This window comes from Anolis sagrei, chromosome 7 (assembly GCF_037176765.1).
Source record: "Anolis sagrei isolate rAnoSag1 chromosome 7, rAnoSag1.mat, whole genome shotgun sequence".
In the NCBI taxonomy this organism is placed as follows: Eukaryota; Metazoa; Chordata; class Lepidosauria; order Squamata; family Dactyloidae; genus Anolis; species Anolis sagrei.
In genome coordinates, this window is record NC_090027.1 from 21,139,759 (window position 1) to 21,160,652 (window position 20,894).

Consider the following 20,894-nt stretch of genomic DNA (forward strand, 5'->3'; position numbering starts at 1 on the left):
GCCTCCCGGGATGATACTAGCTTCCTAGATGGTTCATGGAGGGAGAGATGTTTGGAAAGGTAAGCTGGGCTTACAACATTTTATCTGTTGAGGGCTTTATTTATTTATTTATTTATTTACGACATTTATATGTCACCCTTCTCACCCCGAAGGGGACTCAGAGCGGCTTACAAGGTATATATACATACAATATAATATATTATTAGCATAGTACAATATCAGTTTTAAATATTGCTATATTATACTATACCAATTATATTGTAATATTATTAGTAATATTACATGTAATATAAATATATAATTATAATATCATATTATTATTAGTAGTAGTATTATATTGCATTACATTACAATATTATAAATATTATATGTTTATACAATATATATTATATTATATTATTAGAATAGCACAGGAGACAAGGTGGAACTGTCTCCTGGCCTCCCCTCTCTTCGCTCTGGCCCAGAGCAGCAGTTGGTGCTGGGGGGAGGGGTCTCCAGCTGATGGCATATGCAGGAGAGAAGATGGTGCTGTCCCCTGCACTTTGAATTGTGCTTGGTAGCAAACTGGCAGCCAGTGGAGCTGGCATAATAAGGGAGTTGTATGCTCCTTGAACGCCGTTCCAGTGAGCAGCCTGACTGCTGCCCATTGGACCATTTGAAGCTTTTATACAGTCTTCAAAGGCAACCCCATGTAGAGTGCATTGCAGTAGTCTATACAGGATGAAACCAGAGCATGGACTACCGTGGCCAAGTCTGATCTCCCAAAGTAGGGGCACAAGCTTTAATTGTGCAAATCCTCCCACAGTTACTTCCAAAATCTGGGGTTCCAGGCTCAGCTATGAGTTCAGGATCGCACCCAAGATGTGAACCCTTGTCTTCAGGGGAGTGAAACCCTGTCCGGCACTGGCTGTAATCCGATACTCTGTTTGGCCATTCAACTGACCAGGAGGACCTCTGTCTTGTCTAGATTCAGTTTCAATTTGTTCACCCTCATCCAGACCATCACAGTTATCACAAAAATTTAATGTGCAGATTTTATAAATGTGGATTTAATATGATGTGTGGGAATGAATGGAAGAATGGAAGATGAATTTATGTATGGAGCTAATAATTTTGGAATTATCAGTAAAATATTAAGGCCTGCAATGACTAGCTACCTGTATGTATGTATGTATGTATGTATGTATGTATGGAGCTAATAATTTTGGAATTACCAGTAAAATATTAAGGCCTGCAATGACTAGCTACCTGTATGTATGTATGTATGTATGGAGCTAATAATTTTGGAATTACCAGTAAAATATTAAGGCCTGCAATGACTAGCTACCTGTATGTATGTATGTATGTATGGAGCTAATAATTTTGGAATTACCAGTGAAATATTAAGGCCTGCAATGACTAGCTACCTGTATGTATGTATGTATGTATGGAGCTAATAATTTTGGAATTACCAGTAAAATATTAAGGCCTGCAATGACTAGCTACCTGTATGTATGTATGTATGTACGTACGGAGCTAATAATTTTGGAATTACCAGTAAAATATTAAGGCCTGCAATGACTAGCTAGCTACCTGTATGTATGTATGTATGTATGTATGTATGGAGCTAATAATTTTGGAATTACCAGTAAAATATTAAGGCCTGCAATGACTAGCTACCTGTATGTATGTATGTATGTATGGAGCTAATAATTTTGGAATTACCAGTAAAATATTAAGGCCTGCAATGACTAATCTACCTGTATGTATGTATGTATGTATGTATGTAGCTAATAATTTTGGAATTACCAGTAAAATATTAAGGCCTGCAATGACTAGCTACCTGTATGTATGTATGTATGTATGTATGGAGCTAATAATTTTGGAATTACCAGAGAAATATTAAGGCCTGCAATGACTAGCTACCTGCTTGCTGGACTGTAATTAAAAGTTGCTAATGAGATCTAAGTAGTAAACTCTGATAAGAATTGGGACAGTGATAACATAAATGTTTACAATGTTAAGAAGGAAGTCAACATAAGATCAACACCAATCAAAAAGATCAACATCTGGCCAGGAAACTGAGATGGATCCAGGATGGAAGAAATCTATCATTAATTTACAACTTTGGGACTACATCAACAGAATATTCCTATAAAAGACTCAATCTAATAATGCTCAAAGTGTGGCAGACCTGAGGAGTCTGCTCCACCCGCTATGCTCTGCTCCATGGGAAGGAGAGAGATAGTGTACCTATGGAGAGTGACAGATTTGCAGGGAGCAGTCTGGTCACTTTAGGGCATCTTTCTCAAGGGAAGAGGAAGAAGTGCGCTTTTGGAGTCTTAGGTTTTGTGCAGGGAGTCCGGTTCTGCTGTATGGAAAACAGATATCTGGTCCTTGGCATTGTGCTTAGGGAAAGGATGCATTTTTGAGTTTTGAAGTTATGGCACGTTTGGAACTATGTGTTGGCAAGCTACAGGAAAGCAGAGTCTGGCCTAACAGGTGCCTCTCCAAGGAGGGAGAAAAGGATATGGTAATATTTGAATGCCTGAGGATGAATGCGTGTACATGTGGTGTGAATGCTGAGTGAAAATGTAATTTCCCTTTGTCTGTTTGTTAGTCCAATGTAATTGTGAATCCAATGCAGTTGCATAGAATCTATATGTTTGTATGTCTAATGTCATTCTTTGTCTAAATGTTTTTCTGTAATCTGATATACCCTCTCACACTAGAAATTGCAAAAAGAACCTATGCTTTAAAGTTATTGAAAAGTCAGTCATGACATAATATGACATAATTGATGCCAGAAGTGGGATATTCTTTTCCAATGTAGGAAAGTTATTCATAACACACCTGCCAAACATGGGCTCAGGACCTGAACAGCCTCCTTAGTAGTAGTGGAAAGGAGTGACAGAGTTGGACGTCATCTGCATATAGGTGATATTGAACTCCTAAACTCCGGACGATCTCTCCCAACAGCTTCATGTAGATGTTAAACAACATGGGGGACAATACTGAACCCTGTGGAACCCCACAAGACAATGGCTGTGGGGCAGAGCAGGTGCCCCCCAATAACACCTTCTGGGAACAGCCCTCCTGGAAGGACTGCAGCCACTGCAAAACAGTAACGTCAAGGCCCATTCTGTTGGGGTTCAGCCTGTGTGTGAACCTGAAACTGATTCTCTGATTGTATTTCCTGATGCAACTGAACAGGCTACTGAACATGTATTTTTCCCTGATGGTTTGGAAACTGTTGATTCTGAGGTCAGTGGCTTGGAAAGTGAAACTGCACATCTTGATGAGAATGTTTCAGATTCAGGCGGTGATAGCTCTCCAGAGGAGCTAGCACCTGTTTTTTTTTAATGAGGATAGAAAAGGACAGATTTGGAAAAACAAGAGTGAATCGCAGAGTCTGCGAAGGTCAAGCAGATTAAAGGAAAGGGAGGCACAGGCTTCAAAGCCTGGAGGCGTATCCCGAAACAGTTTCTTTAGTTTTAAGTGTCTCTCCTCGGGCCGTCTCGTTAGATCAAGCATCGTTTAGACTGAGGCAATACCTTGGTAGATTTCCCGTTTCCCATGGCCTGCATTCCCAGAGGCTTCTAGTTTCCAAGTACGGTTAGTGAAATGCTAACAGGTTCCAGGTTTTTATAGTATTGCTTTTGGAATTTTGATCTAGTTCTGAGATATTCCTGACTGCTGAGTTTTACTGTGGCTTTTTGACTTTGTATTTTCCTCTTTTTTTGTATTTTCCTTTGTATTTTCTTTGTATTTTTTTGTATTTTCCTCTTATTTTCCTTTTTTCATCAATAAAAAAGGATTGTTTTTCCCCACAGTCAAGTGTGGTGGATTAATCTTATGGACTCGTTTCCTGATCTGGGTTGCAACACATTCCCACAAGGCGAATAGAAATACTGAATATAATTACTGTATATACTCGAGTATAAGCCGACCCGAATATAAGCTGAGGCACCTAATTTTACCACAAAAAACTGAGAAAACGGATTGACTCGAGTATAAGCCGAGGGTGGGAAATACAGCAGCTACTGGTAAATTGCAAAATAAAAATAGATACCAATTAAATTACATTAATTGAGCAATCAGTTGGTTATATATTTTTGAATATTTACAAAAATGGTAATTTAAGATAAGACTCAGTTCTTGTGGGTTTTTTTCGGGCTATATGGCCATGTTCTAGAGGCATTTCTCCTGACGTTTCGCCTGCATCTATGGCAGGCATCCTCAGAGGTGAGGTCTGCTGGAGCTGGGAAAAAAGGGGTTTATATATCTGTGGAATGACCATGGTGAGACAAAGGGCTTTTGTAAGTTGGGCTAGGTGTGGATCTTTCAACTGCCCACCTTGATTAGCATACAATGGGCTGACTGTGCCTGGGGCAAACTCTTCTTGAAGGGTGATTAGATGTCCCTGCCTGTTTTTCTCTCTGCTGTTTTTGCTGTTGCTGTTGCTTTTTTCCCAGCTCCAGCAGACCTCACCTCTGAGGATGCTTGCCATAGATGCAGGCGAAACGTCAGGAGAAATGCCTCTAGAACATGCCTATATAGCCCGAAAAAACCCACAAGAACTGAGTGATTCCGGCCATGAAAGCCTTCGACAATACATAAGATAAGACTGTCCAAATCTGATAAAATGATTATTTACTTTCTTCAATGTAAATGTGCTTACATATCCTTCCAATAATAATAAAGAGAGCAACATAACAAATGTAATAATAACAATAATAATAAAGAGTAAAATAATTAATGTTGCAATAACAATTATACAGTAAAATAATAAATGTATAATAATAGAGTAAAATGATAAATGTAATAATAATAAATGGAATAAAATAATAAATGAAATGAAAATAATAATAACAGAGTAAAATAATAAATAACCTTGACTCGAGTATAAGCCGAGGGGGACGTTTTCAGCCTAAAAAAAGGGCTGAAAAACTAGGCTTATACTCGAGTATACACAGTACTTGGAACATTTAAAAAATAAAAACAGTCTCTCTTTTGGGTGTAGGAGTTTATTCTCATGAGTACAAACTTGGGGGGGGGGGAGGGAGGGAATAATTATTAAATTAGTAATAAATACTTGCATTAAATAATAACAATATGAACAACAACAATAACAATAACCTGTTTCAATAACCTGGAAAGGAATGGCACAACCGTGCAGGTGTTTCCCTCCCAGGCACCACAACTGCAAGATCTAAGCTGAATCTATGCTGCCTTCGATCCCAGGATCTGATCCCAGATTATCTACTTTGAACTGGATTATATGAGTCTACACTGCCAGATAATCTAGGATAAACAGACCACCTGGAATCAGATCCTGGGATATAAGGCTCGCCTGGAAGGGACCCCAGAAGGGGGCCTTAGGGAAGGGAGAGGGGGGTCTTCTTTGTCTCCATCTACACTGAGCATTGAAGTCAGTTTCAAACCGCTATGGGGGGGAGTGGCTTTGTGCAGATGATTCTATAGCAGGCCTGGGCCAACTTGGGCCCTCCCTCCAGGTGTTTTGGACTCCAACTCCCACAATTCCTAACAGCCTACCGGCTGTTAGGAATTGTGGGAGTTGGAGTCCAAAACACCTGGAGGGAGGGCCCAAGTTGGCCCAGGCCTGTTCCATAGGGAACCCTAGATCCTGGGTGGGGGGTGGCCCAAACTGCAAGGCGCTTGGTGGGCAGGAAGAACCAATTTTGGTGGAGTTGGTTTCCATCACAGACGGGGCGGGGCTTCTTCGGTCTCACAGAGATAACAGTATACTTCTTGGCATATAGGAGGCCCATTTGGAACCCAAGAGCATCCAAGATCCAGAACACATGGAAGATGGAGCCCATTTCCTGTCCAAGAGGCCAAAAATCACCCCCTAGCGGGTGAGGTCATAGTCCACAATGAGGGCCTCCCCGGGGCGGTTGGTGATGGTCACAAGCTCATTGTTCCTGGGGGAGGTGCAGATGAACCAGTTGGGGAAGGCGGCCGACTCGAAGCGAGTGTGGTCCCCGGTGACCCTGTAGAAGAGGAAACGGCCCAGTTTGGAGGTGTCCAGGTTGCCTTGAAGGTTGGCCTCCTGCAGAAGGAAATGAAGAAGAGGAAAGGAGTTACAATTGTGATGAATAAATGTCACAAATATTAAAAATTAACTACCAGTAGGTATTTTTAATTGCAAAAACGTGAATCAAGCACTGAAAGGGTTATTTATATTTATTTATTTATTTATTGTATTTGTATACTGCCTTTCTCAGCCAATCGGTGACTCAAGGCGGTTTCCAACAAATCAGTACACATAAAAAAAATCATAATACCGATTAAAACAGTATAAAACGCAACAAAAGCAATAAAAACAACATCATTTAAATGGATGCAATGACTCAGCAAAAGCTGCAGTTCAATATAAGCAAGTGTGCCTGTATTTTAGTAAGGTAAATCTTAGTGGGAGAAAGGTCTCAGTCTGTGAGAAGGCCTCAGAGTGTGAGAAGCTTGTGAGAGAAGCCCCAGGTTGTAAAGCCTTGTGTGTGAAGCTCCAGTGTGTGAAGGCTGCTGTGTGTAAAGCTACTGTGTGAAGCTTGTGTAAGTTCAGTGTGAGAAGAGGCTCTGTAAGAGTGAAGCTGTTTATCTGCATAAGAAAGAAGTCCAGCGTGGAAGCAAAGAAGGAAGTACAAAGGACTTTGTTCATATTATGGAAACCTTGTTCTTGTAAATCAGGGGTCCTCAAACTTTTTAAACAGAGGGCCAAGTCACAGTCCCTCAAACTGTTGGAGGGCCAGATTATAATTTGAAAAAAACATGAATGAATTCCTATGCACACTTCACATCTTATTTGTAGTGCAAAAAACCACTTTAAAACAATACAACAATTAAAATGAAGAACAATTTAAAACTTATTAGTATTTCAATGTGAAGTGTGGACCTGCTTTTGGCTGATGAGATGGGATTGTTGTTGTTGTGTGCTTTCAAATCATTTCAGACTTATGTTGACCCTGAATGAGGGCCGGGTAAATGACCATGGAGGGCTGTATCCGGCCCCCAGGCCTTAGTTTGAAGACCCCTGTTGTAAATAGTGCAACCATATTATTTTACTAAGCTTCGTATGGAAGATATAACATTGGTCTGTATGTTTTTATTCTTTTCATCACTTTGGGTTACTAGGCAACTAGGCATTTTTAATTACAAATATGTGGGTCAAGCACTGAAAGGGTTAAATGGATGCAATGACTCAGCAAAAGCTGCAGTTCCATATAAGCAGGTGCCTCAGGCCTCAGTGTGTTAGTCAGGCCTCAGTGTTAGTTTGCCTCAGTGTGAGAGTTGCCTCAGTGTGAGAGAGCCCTCAGTGTGAGAAGGTCTCAGTGGGAGAAAGCCATCAGTGTGAAGTAGGCCTCAGTGTTAGAAGACCTCAGTATGAGTAGGCCTCAGTGTTAGTTCACCTCAGTGGGAGAAAGGCCTCACAGTGTGAGCTAGGCCTCAGTGTTAGTAGGCCTCAGTATGAGTAGGTGTGAGAAGCTTTGGTGAGAGAAGCCCCAGGTTGAAGGCCATTGTGCATGAAGCTCCAGTGTGAAGGCTGCTGTGTGCATCAGCTACTGTGTGAAGCTTGGTGTGAGAAGAGGCTCTGTAAGAGCGAAGCTGTTTATCTGCATGAGAAAGAAGCCCAGCATGGCCGCAAAGAAGAAAGTATATAGAACTTTATTTGTGTCATGGAAACTTTGTTCTTGTAAATAGTGCAATCATGTTATTTTACTATAAAGAAAAGCCTCCTCTTTTGCCATCGTGCGTGACATTTGGCACCAAATACTTTCTTAGGATTCAGGGTTTTGAAAATGGAGATGCACATGAGATTCGGTGGCACACTAGAGAATACAATAATTCCCTGGCCTTTCCAAATGGGACCAGAGGAGACCTGCTCACCTCCAGCTGCAGGATGGGCTCCTCCCCCTTCAGAACACAAGACAGGTAGAGCTTCTTTCCCTTGATGTTGAGGGCGACGGGGGTCTTGGTGGAGCCAGCCTCCCTCTTGGGTCGGTAGATGGACATCTTTAGCCTCACTGGAGAAGACAGGGAAATGGTTGGTGTGTGTGATGAGTGGATTGAATGAACTTGCCACAACCGGGGTCCGGCTAAGGACTTCTTATGGCACTAGCTGTCCCCTGTCACGCGTTGCTGTGGCCCAGTCTGGTGGTCTTTGGCAACCCTTCTGACACCCCCTCATGACCTCCCCCCAGGGGTCCCGACTTTCTGTGTGGGAGGTTTGACCCAGTTCTATTGCTGGTGGGATTCTGAATGCTCTTTGATTGTAGGTGAACTATAAATCCCAGCAACGACAACTACCAAATGTCAAGCTCTATTTCCCCCAAACTCCACCAGTGTTCACATTTGGGCATATGGAGTATTCGTGGCAAGTTTGGTCTAGATCCTTCATTGTTTGAGTCCACAGTGCTCTCTGGATGTAGGTGAACTAAAACTCCCAAACTCAAGGTCTATGCCCACCAAGCCCTTCCAGAATTTTCTGTTGGTTGTGGGAGTCCTATATGCCAAGTTTGGTTCAATTCTATCGTTGGTGGGGTTCAGAATGCTCTTTGATTGTAGGTGAACTGTAAATCCCAGCAACTACAAATCCCAAATGACAAAATTCATGCTTTTTGAGTGATGGTCACTCCTTGGGGTAGTAGATGTATTGTGTCCAAATTTGGTGGCAATTCGTCCAGTGGTTTTTGAGTTATGTTAATCCCACAAACGAACATTACATTGGGTTGTAGGCTTTTTTGGGCTATATGGCCATGTTCTAGAGCCATTTTCTCCTGACGTTTCGCCTGCATCTATGGCAAGCATCCTCATTTTTATTTTACATTTTTATTTAGATAGATGGCAAAGCTGAAGACACCATCCTCCAATTGAAAACTTAGAAAATGGAATTATGAAGGAGACGAGTTTCACCCCAATAGCTTTAAAAATGAGAGAGTTAGGAGCCCTTGAAGTTTCCCCAATTATAGCAATTATGCAAAATTACTATAATGAAATAGTAACTAATTTTTCACTACCTATACTTTAGAAACCATTTAGAAACGAAATGCCAGTGCCCCCCCCCCCCAAGTTTTGTAATGATTTTGAACTATTTTGTTAATGGATCGCACATCCCTAATAGCTATTATAAAACATAGGACTAGGTCTGTGTGTCTACATCAGCGTTTCTCAATCTAGGGGTCGGGACCCCTGGGGGAATCATGAGGGGGGTGTCAGAGGGGTCTCCAAAGACTATCGAAAACACATTATTTTCTGTTGGTCATGGGGGTTCTGTGTGGGAAGAAGGTTGGCCCAGCTGTATCGTTGGTGGAATTCAGAATGCTCTTTGATGGTAGATGAACTATAAATCCCAGCAACTACAACTTCCAAATGTCAAGCTCTATTTTCCCGAAACTCCACCAGTGTTCACATTTGGGCATATTGAGTATTTGTGCCAAGTTTGGTCCAGATCCATCATTGTTTGAATCCACAGGGCTCTCTGGATGTAGGTGAACTCCAACTCCAACACTCAAGGTCAGTGCCCACCAAACCCTTCCAGTATTTTCTGTTGGTCATGGGAGTTCTGTGTGGGAAGCTTGGTTCAATTCCATCATTGGTGGAGTTCAGAATGCTCTTTGATTGTAGGTGAACTATAAATCCCAGCAACTAAAACTCCCAAATAACAAAATCAATCCCCTCCCCACTTGACTAGTATTGAAATTTGGACATATTGGGTATTTGTTCCAAATTTGGTCCAGTGAATGGAAATACATCCTGTGTATCAGATATTTACATGGCGATGCATAACAGTAGCAAAATGACAGTTTTGAAGTAGCCACGAAAATAATGTTATGGTTGGGGGTCACCACAACACGAGGAACTGTAATAGGAAGGTTGAGAAGCACTGCTCTACTTCTTTCTCTGAACTCTGCCTTACTGAAAATGGATTAAGTCACATTTTTGAGGCTCAAAATGTATTCCTGACAAGTGGGACCTCTTTAGGCATGGGCCAGGACTGGCTCAGTAGGACAACAGAGAGGGTGACCCAGGCCCTTGGAGGCTTTACCTGCTTGGTTGATGTTGGGGCCCTGGAGGTGCAGGGCCACCAGCTCGGTGGGCGCCTCACAGAGGACGAGGGACTTCTGCTCGATGTCCTGGATGTCGTAGCTGACGTCCTCAGAGAACTGGTAGGTGGAGTCGGTGGCGTAGGTGACGCTGCAGGTGTCGACGTCTATGGGTTCTGGGAAAGAGACATAGGTCCTGTGAGCAACTCTTATCCATTTAGGGCATTACTGTGCCTGCTGGTTTTAATTTAACAATAATATGCTTTATTTATATTCGGCTCTATCTCCCCAAGAGGACTCAGAGCCATGGGGGCTCTGTGTGCCAAGTTTGGTCTTGATCTGTCATTGGTGTGGTTTGCAGTGGTCTAAGGTGACCACTGCAACCCAGTGATTTAATCCATTTTCAGTAAGGCATCGGGATTGTGGCGCAGCTGGCTGAGTGTCAGCTGCATTAAGATCACTCTGACCAAAAGGTCATGAGTTCGAAGCCAGCCCGGGTTGGAGTGGGTTTCCAACCAATTGTGTAGCCTGTTGTCGACCTTTGCAACCCGAAAGACAGTTGCATCTGTCAAGTAGGAAATTAGGTACCACCTTAAAGTGTGGGGAGGCTAAATTAACTAATTTATGAGTCCATAAAAAAGACTCCAGCAAAAAAGCATGCGGGGAATGCGGAAGTACTTCATCAGTGTCGCAGATGGACAATGAAAAGCGACAGCTCCCCTGGCGGCCAGAAAAAGTTAAATAGCCTCTGTGTATGTCTGTATATGTTGTATGTCAAAATTGGCATTGAATGTTTGCCATATATGTGTACACTGTAATCCGCCCTGAGTCCCCTGCGGGGTGAGAAGGGCGGAATATAAATGCTGCAAATAAATAAATAAATAAATCTATATATATAAATTTGTTAGGGGCATCCAACGGAGCCACAAAACTCAAAAACCCCCCAACAAAACTTAACCAAAATTCCCATGCCCATAACACAACCCACAAGGTACAAACATATCTACTCAAAATGAAAAACAACACAACAACACACTCACAAAACGGCAAAACTGAGCATGCGCATTGGCGCCCAGCCGCAAGTTCCCTGGTGTGCGCACACGGCCTTCCGGCCAACGTTCCCCCTGCGGAAGCCATGCCCACTCCAAGCCCCACCGCGCTGCTTCCCGCACAGACACACCCCCTGCCGCACACACACACACAACCCCACGCTCCATCACTCCCGCCGCCGCACACACACATGCAACCCCATGCTCCATCACTCCCCCCGCCGCCGCACACACACACGCAACCCCACGCTCCATCACTCCCCCCGCCGCCGCACACACACACGCAACCCCATGCTCCATCACTCCCCCCGCTGCCGCATACACACACGCAACCCCACTTCCCCCGCCGCCGCACACACACACGCAACCCCACGCTCCATCACTCCCCCTGCCGCCGCACACACCCACGCAACCCCACGCTCCATCACTCCCCCGCTGCCGCACACACACACACAACCCCACGCTCCATCACTCCCCCGCCCAAATCTTACCTCCTTTTACTTCACACCACCTCCAAACCCCACCCCGCTCCTTCCCGCCCTGTCAAAATCCAGGAAAGACGGGAAGGAAGGAAAGAAGGAAGAAAGAGAAAGGGAGGTAAAGAAAAAGGGGGAAGGAAGGAAAGTTAGAGAAAGAAGGAAGAAGAAAAGGAAAGAAAAGGAAAGATGGAAGGAAAGAAAAGAGAGACAACAGAAGAGAAAGAAAAAGGGAGAAGGAAGAAAAGAGGGAGTGAAGGAAGGGCGAAGATGTAAAGAAAGAGGGAGTGAAGGAAAGAAGGAAAGAGAGAAGGAAGAAAAGAGACCAGAAGAGAAAGAAAAAGGGGGAGGGAAGGAAGGAGAGAAGAAAAAAGGGAATGAAGGAAGGAAAGAGGGAGTGAAGGAAGGGGGAAGATGTAGAGAAAGAGGGAGGGAAGGAAAGAAGGAAAGAGAGAAGGAAGAAAAGAGACCAGAAGAGAAAGAAAAAGGGGGAAGGAAGGAAGGAGAGAAGGAAAGAAAAAAGGGAACGAAGGAAGGAAAGAGGGAGTGAAGGAAGGGGGAAGATGTAGAGAAAGAGGGAGTGAAGGAAAGAAGGAAAGAGAGAAGGAAGAAAAGAGACCAGAAGAGAAAGAAAAAGGGAGAAGGAAGGAAGGAGAGAAGGAAAGAAAAAAGGGAATGAAGGAAGGAAAGAGGGAATGAAGGAAGGGGGAAGATGTAGAGAAAGAGGGAGGGAAGGAAAGAAGGAAAGAGAGGAAGAAGAAAAGAGACCAGAAGAGAAAGAAAAAGGGGGAAGGAAGGAAGGAGAGAAGGAAAGAAAAAAGGGAATGAAGGAAGGAAAGAGGGAGTGAAGGAAGGGGGAAGATGTAGAGAAAGAGGGAGGGAAGGAAAGAAGGAAAGAGAGAAAGAAGAAAAGAGACCAGAAGAGAAAGAAAAAGGGGGAAGGAAGGAAAGAGTTAGAGAAGGAAGAGGAGAAGGAAAGATGGGAGGGAAGGAAGGAAGGAAGGAGGGAAAGAAGGAGAGAAAGAGGGAAGGTAGGTTACAGCAACGCGTGGCGGGTAAAGGTTGTTATTTCTATTATTATTATGCTATTATTCCTCTGAGACCCTTTTAGGGGGAATGGGAGAGGTGTCAGGTCCCAGAGGCAATGCATTACATTATTGTTATTGTTATGATGGTGGTGAAATAAAAGGAAATAAAAAGTGAAAGAAGGAAGCAAACAGGGAGGGAAGAAAGGCAAAGGAAGAAAGGGGGAGGGAATGAAGGAAAGAGAGAAGGATGAAACCAAGTAGTGAAAGAAGGAAAGAAAGAAAGAGGTAGAGAAGGAAGAAAGTAGAGAAAGGGGGAGGAAAAGGGGGAAGGAATAGGTAGGGACCTCTCTTTCATAATAGTCCAGATATCTACCTCAACTTTGATAAGTTTTACTATAGGCCACAGCAACGCGTGGCAGGGCACAGCTAGTAAATAATAAGGAAGTGAGTGAATGTACTGCAAGTCCCATCATCCACGGTCCATTGTCCAAGGTCCCCAAGCTAGCTTGAGGACATTGCTTGTTAACAGCTTTGATAAGATAAAGTCTTTTCAGTATTATAAGACTCCATCCTGGTGTAGGGTTGGGATGTTTTCTTTCCAACAGGATACACATGTTTTACTATTATTAGAGAGTCTAATATTATTACTGCTAATTGGGGTCAAGGCCGGCCTGGCCTTGAAGAAGAGAAGACTGAGAGGACATATGATAGCCATGTATAAATATGTGAGAGGAAGCCACAGGGAGGAGGGAGCAAGCTTGTTTTCTGCTTCCCTGGAGACTAGGACGCGGAACAATGGCTTCAAACTACAAGAGAGGAGATTCCATCTGAACATGAGGAAGAACTTCCTGACTGTGAGAGCCGTTCAACAGTGGAACTCTCTGCCCCGGAGTGTGGTGGAGGCTCCTTCTTTGGAAGCTTTTAAACAGAGGCTGGATGGCCATCTGTCAGGGGTGATTTGAATGCAATATTCCTGCTTCTTGGCAGGGGGTTGGACTGGATGGCCCATGAGGTCTCTTCCAACTCTAGGATTCTATGATTCTAAGGAGGGCCTCACCATCGCGCTCCTCAAGGCAGCCACAGCACCGACATGTCCAGGAGAGCCTTGCCATTGACCTCCTCAAGGCCGGCCTGCAACAACAAGCCCAGGAGGGTCTCGCCATTGCTCTCCTCAAGGCCGTCACAGCACCAATAGGCCCAGGAAGGTCTTGCCATCACTCTCCTCAAGGCCGGCCTGGAAGCAACAGGCTCAGGTAGGCCTCGCCATTGCCCTCCTCAAGGCCGCAGCATCTCCAGTCAATTTATTGTTGTTTGATGTTTTGATGTTGTTTGATCGTTTTGGCAATGAATCTTTGCCACTTTGTTCTTGTGTCTGTAAACCGCCCTGAGTCCCTTTGGGGAGATAGGGTGGTATATAAAACTATATATATAAAAATGCTCTGTGCATAATGAGTTCCTTAAAAACAAAAGAACCAATGAACGAAATCACACCAAATTTGGCAACAAAACGTCTCACAACACAAGGAGTGACCATCACTCAAAAAATTATGATTTTGTCATTTGGGAGTTGTAGTTGCTGGGATTCACAGTTCACTTACAATCAAAGAGCATTCTGAACTCCACCAATGATGGAATTGAACCAAACATGGCACACAGGACTCCCATGCCCAACGGAAAACACTAGAAGGGTTTGGTGGGCATTGACCTTGAGTTTGGGAGTTGTTGTTCACCTACACCCAGAGAGCACTGTGGACTCAAACAATGATGGATCTGGTCCAAACTTAGCACAAGCACTCAATACTCAGTCCAACTCCTTTCACCAGGGCAAGAAAACATAATCAAAGCCCTCCTGACAAAGAACCATCCAGCCATAGATATAGATAGAGATAGATATGATTCACACACACAAAGATATAGTATCATAGATTTGAAAGGGACACTTTAAGAAGAACAATGATATGTTGCATGTTCCAGGGTGGGCAAACCAGACACTCTCCACATCTTTATTTTTCAGACCAACAGACTGGGCCACAGCAGCGTGTGGCCGGGGACAGGACAGCTAGTAAATTATAATTATTATAATTATTATAATGTAATATATAATATTGATAATATTATAATATAATACAATATAAAGGTAAAGGTAAAGGTAGTCCCCGGACATTAAGTCCAGTCATGTCTGACTCTGGGGTGTGGTGCTCATCTCCATTTCTAAGCTGAAGAGCCGGCGTTGTCCGTAGACACCTCCAAGGTCATGTGGCCGGCATGACTGCATGGAGCGCCATTACCTTCCCGCCGGAGCGGTACCTATTAATCTACTCACATTTGCATGTTTTCGAACTGCTAGGTTGGCAGAAGCTAGGGCTGACAGCAGAAGCTCACGCCGCTCCGTGGAATCGAACATGCAACCTTTTGGTCAACAAGCTCAGCAGCTCAGCGGTTTAGCCCACTGCGCCACTGGGGGCTCAATATTGTACAATATTATCAATATTATATGTATATATAATATATTATATTAACCCACTGCGCCACCGGGGGCTCTTATAATACAATATACTACTACTAAAATGATATTAAAATTATATATTTTATATTACATGTAATATTACTAATAATATTACAGTATAATGGTATAGTACAATATAGTAATATATAATACTAACATTGTGCTATGGTAATAATATAATGTATTCATAGAATCATAGAATCAAAGAGTTGGAAGAGACCTCATGGGCCATCCAGTCCAACCCCCTGCCAAGAAGCAGGAATATTGCATTTACATATTACTTGTAAGCCACTCTGAGTCCCCTTCGGGGTGAGAAGGGCGGCATATAAATGTAGTAAATAATAATAATAATAATAATAATAATAATAATAATTTTTATTACTTTAAATTCCAATAGTTATAATATGTATGCTTTAGAAATTAAAATTTATATTTTTTAAAAATGTACTTTCAACCAATATAACATTTGCTAATTATGTAAAAGCAGGGGGGAAAGAGAAGGAAGAGGAGGACAATAGGGTTGTGCAATGAACTGTCAAAATGGGAAGGCCCCTCCTAGTACAAAAATCAGCTCGACACGAAAGCAAGCGAGAGCTCATCCCGGCTCCTTGCCTGCTTTTTGTGTGTAGCCTCCTTGCCTTGGAAAGAGTGTGTTTTTGGCATGCAGGTCCAGAAAGCACATGCGCCTGCTTGCAGCCAAGCACCTCCTCTGGAGTAAAATTGCCTCCTTGCTTTAGAAAGTGTTTATGGCATGCAGGCCCAGAAAGCACATGTGTCTGCCTGCAACTGAGTGCCTCCTCTAGAGTAAGCTTGCCTCCTTGCTTTGAAAAGTGTGTATGGTGTGCAGGCTCAGAAAGTGCATATGCTTGCCTGCAACCGAGCGCCTCCTCTAGAGTAAGAAACAGATAAAAACTGAAGTCTCCTTAAAGCGCGCACCTGCCTGGAGCTGAGCACCTCTCCTCTAGAGTAGACCTTAAATACCTAAAATGATGGGAAGGGAAGTCTGGGAAGCCCTCCCACCCATAGTCATCTGATAGAAAATGGATTTTTTGGCACCCCAGAGCAAAAACAGGTATTTGCCCTCCTGATTTCGAGAGGCTCCTAAAAAATGGATCAGGGCCCCCATCGAAACCCGGGACACGAAATGGGTCAAAATTTATCCTGAATGCACAACCCTAGAGGACAAATCCTTCCCAATGTGCATGGATCACTCTTGCACACCAACAGCAGCCATCAGTGCTTAGTTTGGTGCATTGATAGCACTATGTCCAGGCCCGTAGCCAGGATTTTGTTTTGGGGGGCGGGGGGCTGAATTTTTTTCAGGGGGGATTTTGGGGGGGGCTGAGTTTCGGGGGGGGGGGGCTGAGTGAGTGAAAGAGGGTCTAGCCTAGCAAACCTTTTGTATCATTACCCCAATACCCCCATGCAGATGGGATATATTGAGTATGGTGATCAGATCATGATATGAATAAACATAACAGTTTAAATAATGCACCAGTAAGGCCTTTTCGCGAACCACCATGAGAATTGGGGGGGGGGGGGGGGGGGGGGCTGAAGCCCCTGAAGCCCCCCCCCCCCCCCGACTACATGCCTGACTATGTCCAAAAGTATTATTTCCTGTTTAATTGTGCGGATCTTGCTTTGAAAGTAGTTGTTATACTCCAGAAACTTTGTTTTTGTGTTCCAAATTATGTTAGATTGGTTGGGACTCTATGAGATATATTCATTGAAAGGCTAGAGCAAAATGTTCTGCAGGATGTCCTTCCCGGAAAAGATAGAACCAATTAGGAAATGACATTGATAACCCAGGAACAAAAATAGTGTTGCATAGGAAAAATGAGAGAGGCTGCCTCCTGGCATGCGCTCCGTACTCTACCTAAGACGGTGCTCAAGATGTCCATCAGGTCTTCGTCGGAGAAAAACCTGGCCGGTGAATGCTTCCTCATCCTCTCGAGGGCCACCACAATGATTGCTGCTTTCCGAAAGCCCTTGGCCGAAGCCTGCTTGCAGATCTCCACCTGGATGCCCAGCTCGCATTCCTGGGAAGCTTGGTGCCTTTGCTTTTCTAGGAAGGAGCCCTGAGACGGAAGGACAGACACGGCTGCAGCCTCCTGATAAGGCTTCCCACGCTTTCCCTGCAAAGCCACTTCACTGCCATCACTATGCCATCTCTATAGCAAGCATGGGCCAACTTCGGCCCTCCCTCCAGGTGTTTTGGACTTCAACTCCCACAATTCTTAACAGCCGGTAGGCTGTTAGGAATTGTGGAAGTCCAAAACACCTGGAGGGAGGGCTGAAGTTGGCCTATGCTTGCCCAGGAAGGAGGGTACAAGTAGGAGGGGGGGGGGTCCTCACCTTGGTGGAAGCCGGCCGGACCTCTACGTAGAACTCAACCTCATTCATGCTGCAGCTAAAGGAAGAAAAGCAAAGGTCAGAGAGATTGATTTTTTAAAAAATTGCACTATATTAACATTTAGGAAACAGTGTGCAAACACCAAGCACAAAGTAGCAGCATGCAATAACACCCTGCGGAAACTTACTGGCAGCACATGGGGTGCAGACCCAAAATTAATAAGAACATCAGCCCTGGCTTTGTTGTACTCAACTGCTGAGTATGCCTGCCCCATTTGGCATAAATCTGCCCATGCGAAGCAGGTGAATATAGCATTGAATGATGTTGAAACATGCAAGGAATCAGCTAATGTGTGTGTGTTAACTGTAAAACAAGATGCATGAATCCAATTGGTTGGGCAATGCCCAGGATGATAGCTGAGCCTAGGACTTTTGGATACTGTTAGATTTTTGTTCAGTCTTGAGCTATGCAGGTGCAGAAAGTGACAGTTTGAAGAAAGAAGCAGAGAGAGACAGAATTTGGAGTGTGATATTTCTTCATGAGTTGCTGAAGGAGTTTAGCTACATGGACAAAAGACTATTTTAAATCTCTCATGAAAGGACTTTATGTGAGTTGATGCAGCTGACCACATTGTACATATGTTCTGAACTATGAAGAGTAAACTACTTTTTCTTTATTGTTCACCTGCGTGGCATATTTTCTTTCTCTAGCAAGGCAGTGTGTGAGCTGCTCAAATGTGAGCTCCACATGGTTTATTTTACATTACGCCAACAAATGAGACATGTAGAAGAACTACAGGATGTCTGTTGATAGACTCTACAAGCTAGCTGACATTGCCACCCCCCCCCCCCCCTGATGTGCAACGGGAAGTTACTACCAAATGCGAGAAAAATAAGGTTGAACACTGTGAAAGCCACCCATTGCATGGCTATCAGCTTCCTCCCAGTAGACTCAAATCAAGGAAAAGTTTTGTGAGAACCAACACTCCTCTTAATATTCCCCTAGGAACAGCAAGAATATCCCTCTGGGCAGCTAAACCAGGAAATCCCAACTGGATGCCCCCCCCCCCCCACAAGGTTCTTCCTCCAAGGGCAAACCTAGAATGGGCAACTTGGAAGTCCCTGAACAGACTCGGAAGCAGAGCGGGCAGATCCAAAGACGCATACTTCCCCATTTATTTATCTCACCCAGGGTTTTACCAGTCTTATTCTGTGCATTTGGCCTGCCCACCGTGCTTTTATTTTACTTCTTCATCACGTTATTTTGCATCTGTTTATTGCATTTTCTGTTAATTTATGTGTTTTATTTTGATGTTATTATTTGCTGTTTGTATTTTATTTTATTTTGTTGTAATTTTGTGCTTGGTCTTTTGCTGCCCCAAGTTCCCTTTGGGGAGATGGTGGCGGGTATAAATAAAGATCATCATCATCATCCTCATCATTAAAAGGCAACCTAGCAAAATGGCATGACCTAGAAGAACCCTCCACCTGGTGTGACTGTGGAGCAGAGTAAACAACTCCACACCTGTATGCTTGCTCACAATGCCCTGCCTCATGCACAGAGGAAGAACTGTTTCAAGCTACAGAAAATGCAGTTGCTGTTGCCTGTTTTTGGTCTAAAACTATTAGGAAAGGGTGGCCATCTTTGATATAGGGAGGAGGGATACATTAATAAGTCAGTCATTTTGGACATTGGTAGAATGGAGGGCGGCCATCCTGGATATTGGGAGGAGGGATACATTAATAAGTTGGCCACCTTAGATATTGACAGAATCCTGGATGATGGGAGAGGGAGTGGGTACATTAAGAAGTCTGCCATCTTAGATATTAAGAAAGCAAGGCTTACCTGCAAAAATCCATGATGTCGTCTTGGAACTCAGGGACTCTGGCCATGGCTTGATCTAGGAGGCAGAAAGGGGAAGGTCCATCAGGCCAATGACATTTCACAGTTAAGCATGCCGTGTTTTTAATGGCTGAAGTGATGCCCTCGAAACCAACGTTGAGGATAAGGTTCAGGACTGTGGCCAGCTCTTTGACGTTCTGGGCAAAACCTGGAGAGGCCTCACCACTCTCCCATTGACAGACCACTGACTGGGAGCTGGGCACAGTGTTGAGTGTTACCAAATTCCTTGTGCCAACAGTGCAGCTCATAGAAAACATATAGCACTAATATAGATTCAAAATATAGACTCAGTATTAGCATTAATATAGATAAAAGGGGCTGTGGTGGCACAATGGGTTAAACCCTTGTGCTGCTGAACAGCTGAACTGCTGAACTGAAGGTTGGCAGTTTGAATCTCTGGGGCAGGATGAGCTCCTGCTGTTAGCCCCAACTCCTGCTAACCTAGCAGTTCAAAAACATGCAAATGTGGATAGATCAATAGGTACTGCCTCGGCAGGAAGGCAAAGAGGAGCTCCAAGCAATCATGCCAGCCACATGACCAGGAGGTGTCCATGGACAATGCCTGGAAATGGAGATGTACACCTTCCACAGAGCTGGAGCTGACCACTGTCTCCACAAGCCGGAGATAAAAGGGGAAGCCTTTGCCTTTGAACCAAGGCATTGAATGTTTGCCTGTGTTTCTGTTTGTATATATGCTGCAATCTGCTCTGAGTCCCCTTGGGGAGATAGGGCGGAATATAAACAAGGTGTTGTTGTTGTTGTTGTTGTTGTTGTTGTTATTATCATTATTATTATTATTATTATCATCATCATTGATCTCTGGGAATTGCTTTGACACCCTAGCAGAGAGAACAAGTGCATCCAAGGGCTTTCTTGAGGGATGACAAACGCAAGACTGAAAACAGCCAAGCAGTTCCTTTCTTTACCAAAGTCCTTGGGGGAATTTGGAAGTGGTTGCAGCTCTAGCAGAACCAACAAGAGCCAAATCCCTTGCTGCATTGTCAATGACAGACACTTCTGCAAGCCCAACACTGAGTGCTGGGTTTCTCCAGCTCAGTGTCAACCGACTTATCAACGGAGGTGTGCCAAAGCAGGCATGCCCACAACATAGCTTCATTGCCCCTGGTTTGAAGCAAGGCTTTCATTCCAAGGAGTTCAGTGCTCAGGTTGGTGGAAAAGTGAGCCTGCCAGCTCAGTGTGAACATGCCTATCCTGATACTCTGTAAAGAGAGTGGTTTGGAAGACTTGAGATTCATTTCCAAGGCCTGATTGTTTGTTCCCCTTAGAGCAGGCATAAGACAACTTGGGCCCTTCAGGTGTTTTGGACTCCAACTCCCAGAATTCCTAACAGCCAGTATATATATAACTTTATTTGTACCCCGCTAGCATCTCCCGAAGGATTCGATGCGGCTTACACAGGCCGAAGCCCCAAAACACAATACAACAGTAGGAGTAACAACAACAACAACAACAACAACAACAACAACAACAACAACAACAGTGTCTCTCTGGACCGAGATAACCTCAAGGCACCCCCAGC

General features: G+C 43.9%; 1 protein-coding gene across 1 annotated transcript; it reads right to left on the reverse strand.

Annotated features, from left to right (window-relative positions):
• Positions 1-5,604: 5,604 nt before the first annotated feature.
• On the reverse strand, positions 5,605-19,366 carry IL1B (interleukin 1 beta). The gene is made up of 6 exons (XM_060787351.2): positions 19,298-19,366; positions 17,455-17,503; positions 16,976-17,177; positions 10,043-10,216; positions 7,885-8,021; positions 5,605-6,052 (listed from the first exon to the last, which is right to left on the reverse strand). Exons 1-6 carry the CDS (start codon positions 19,342-19,344, stop codon positions 5,852-5,854), a joined length of 810 nt encoding a protein of 269 aa, XP_060643334.2. The 5' UTR covers positions 19,345-19,366; the 3' UTR covers positions 5,605-5,851.
• Positions 19,367-20,894: the final 1,528 nt, after the last annotated feature.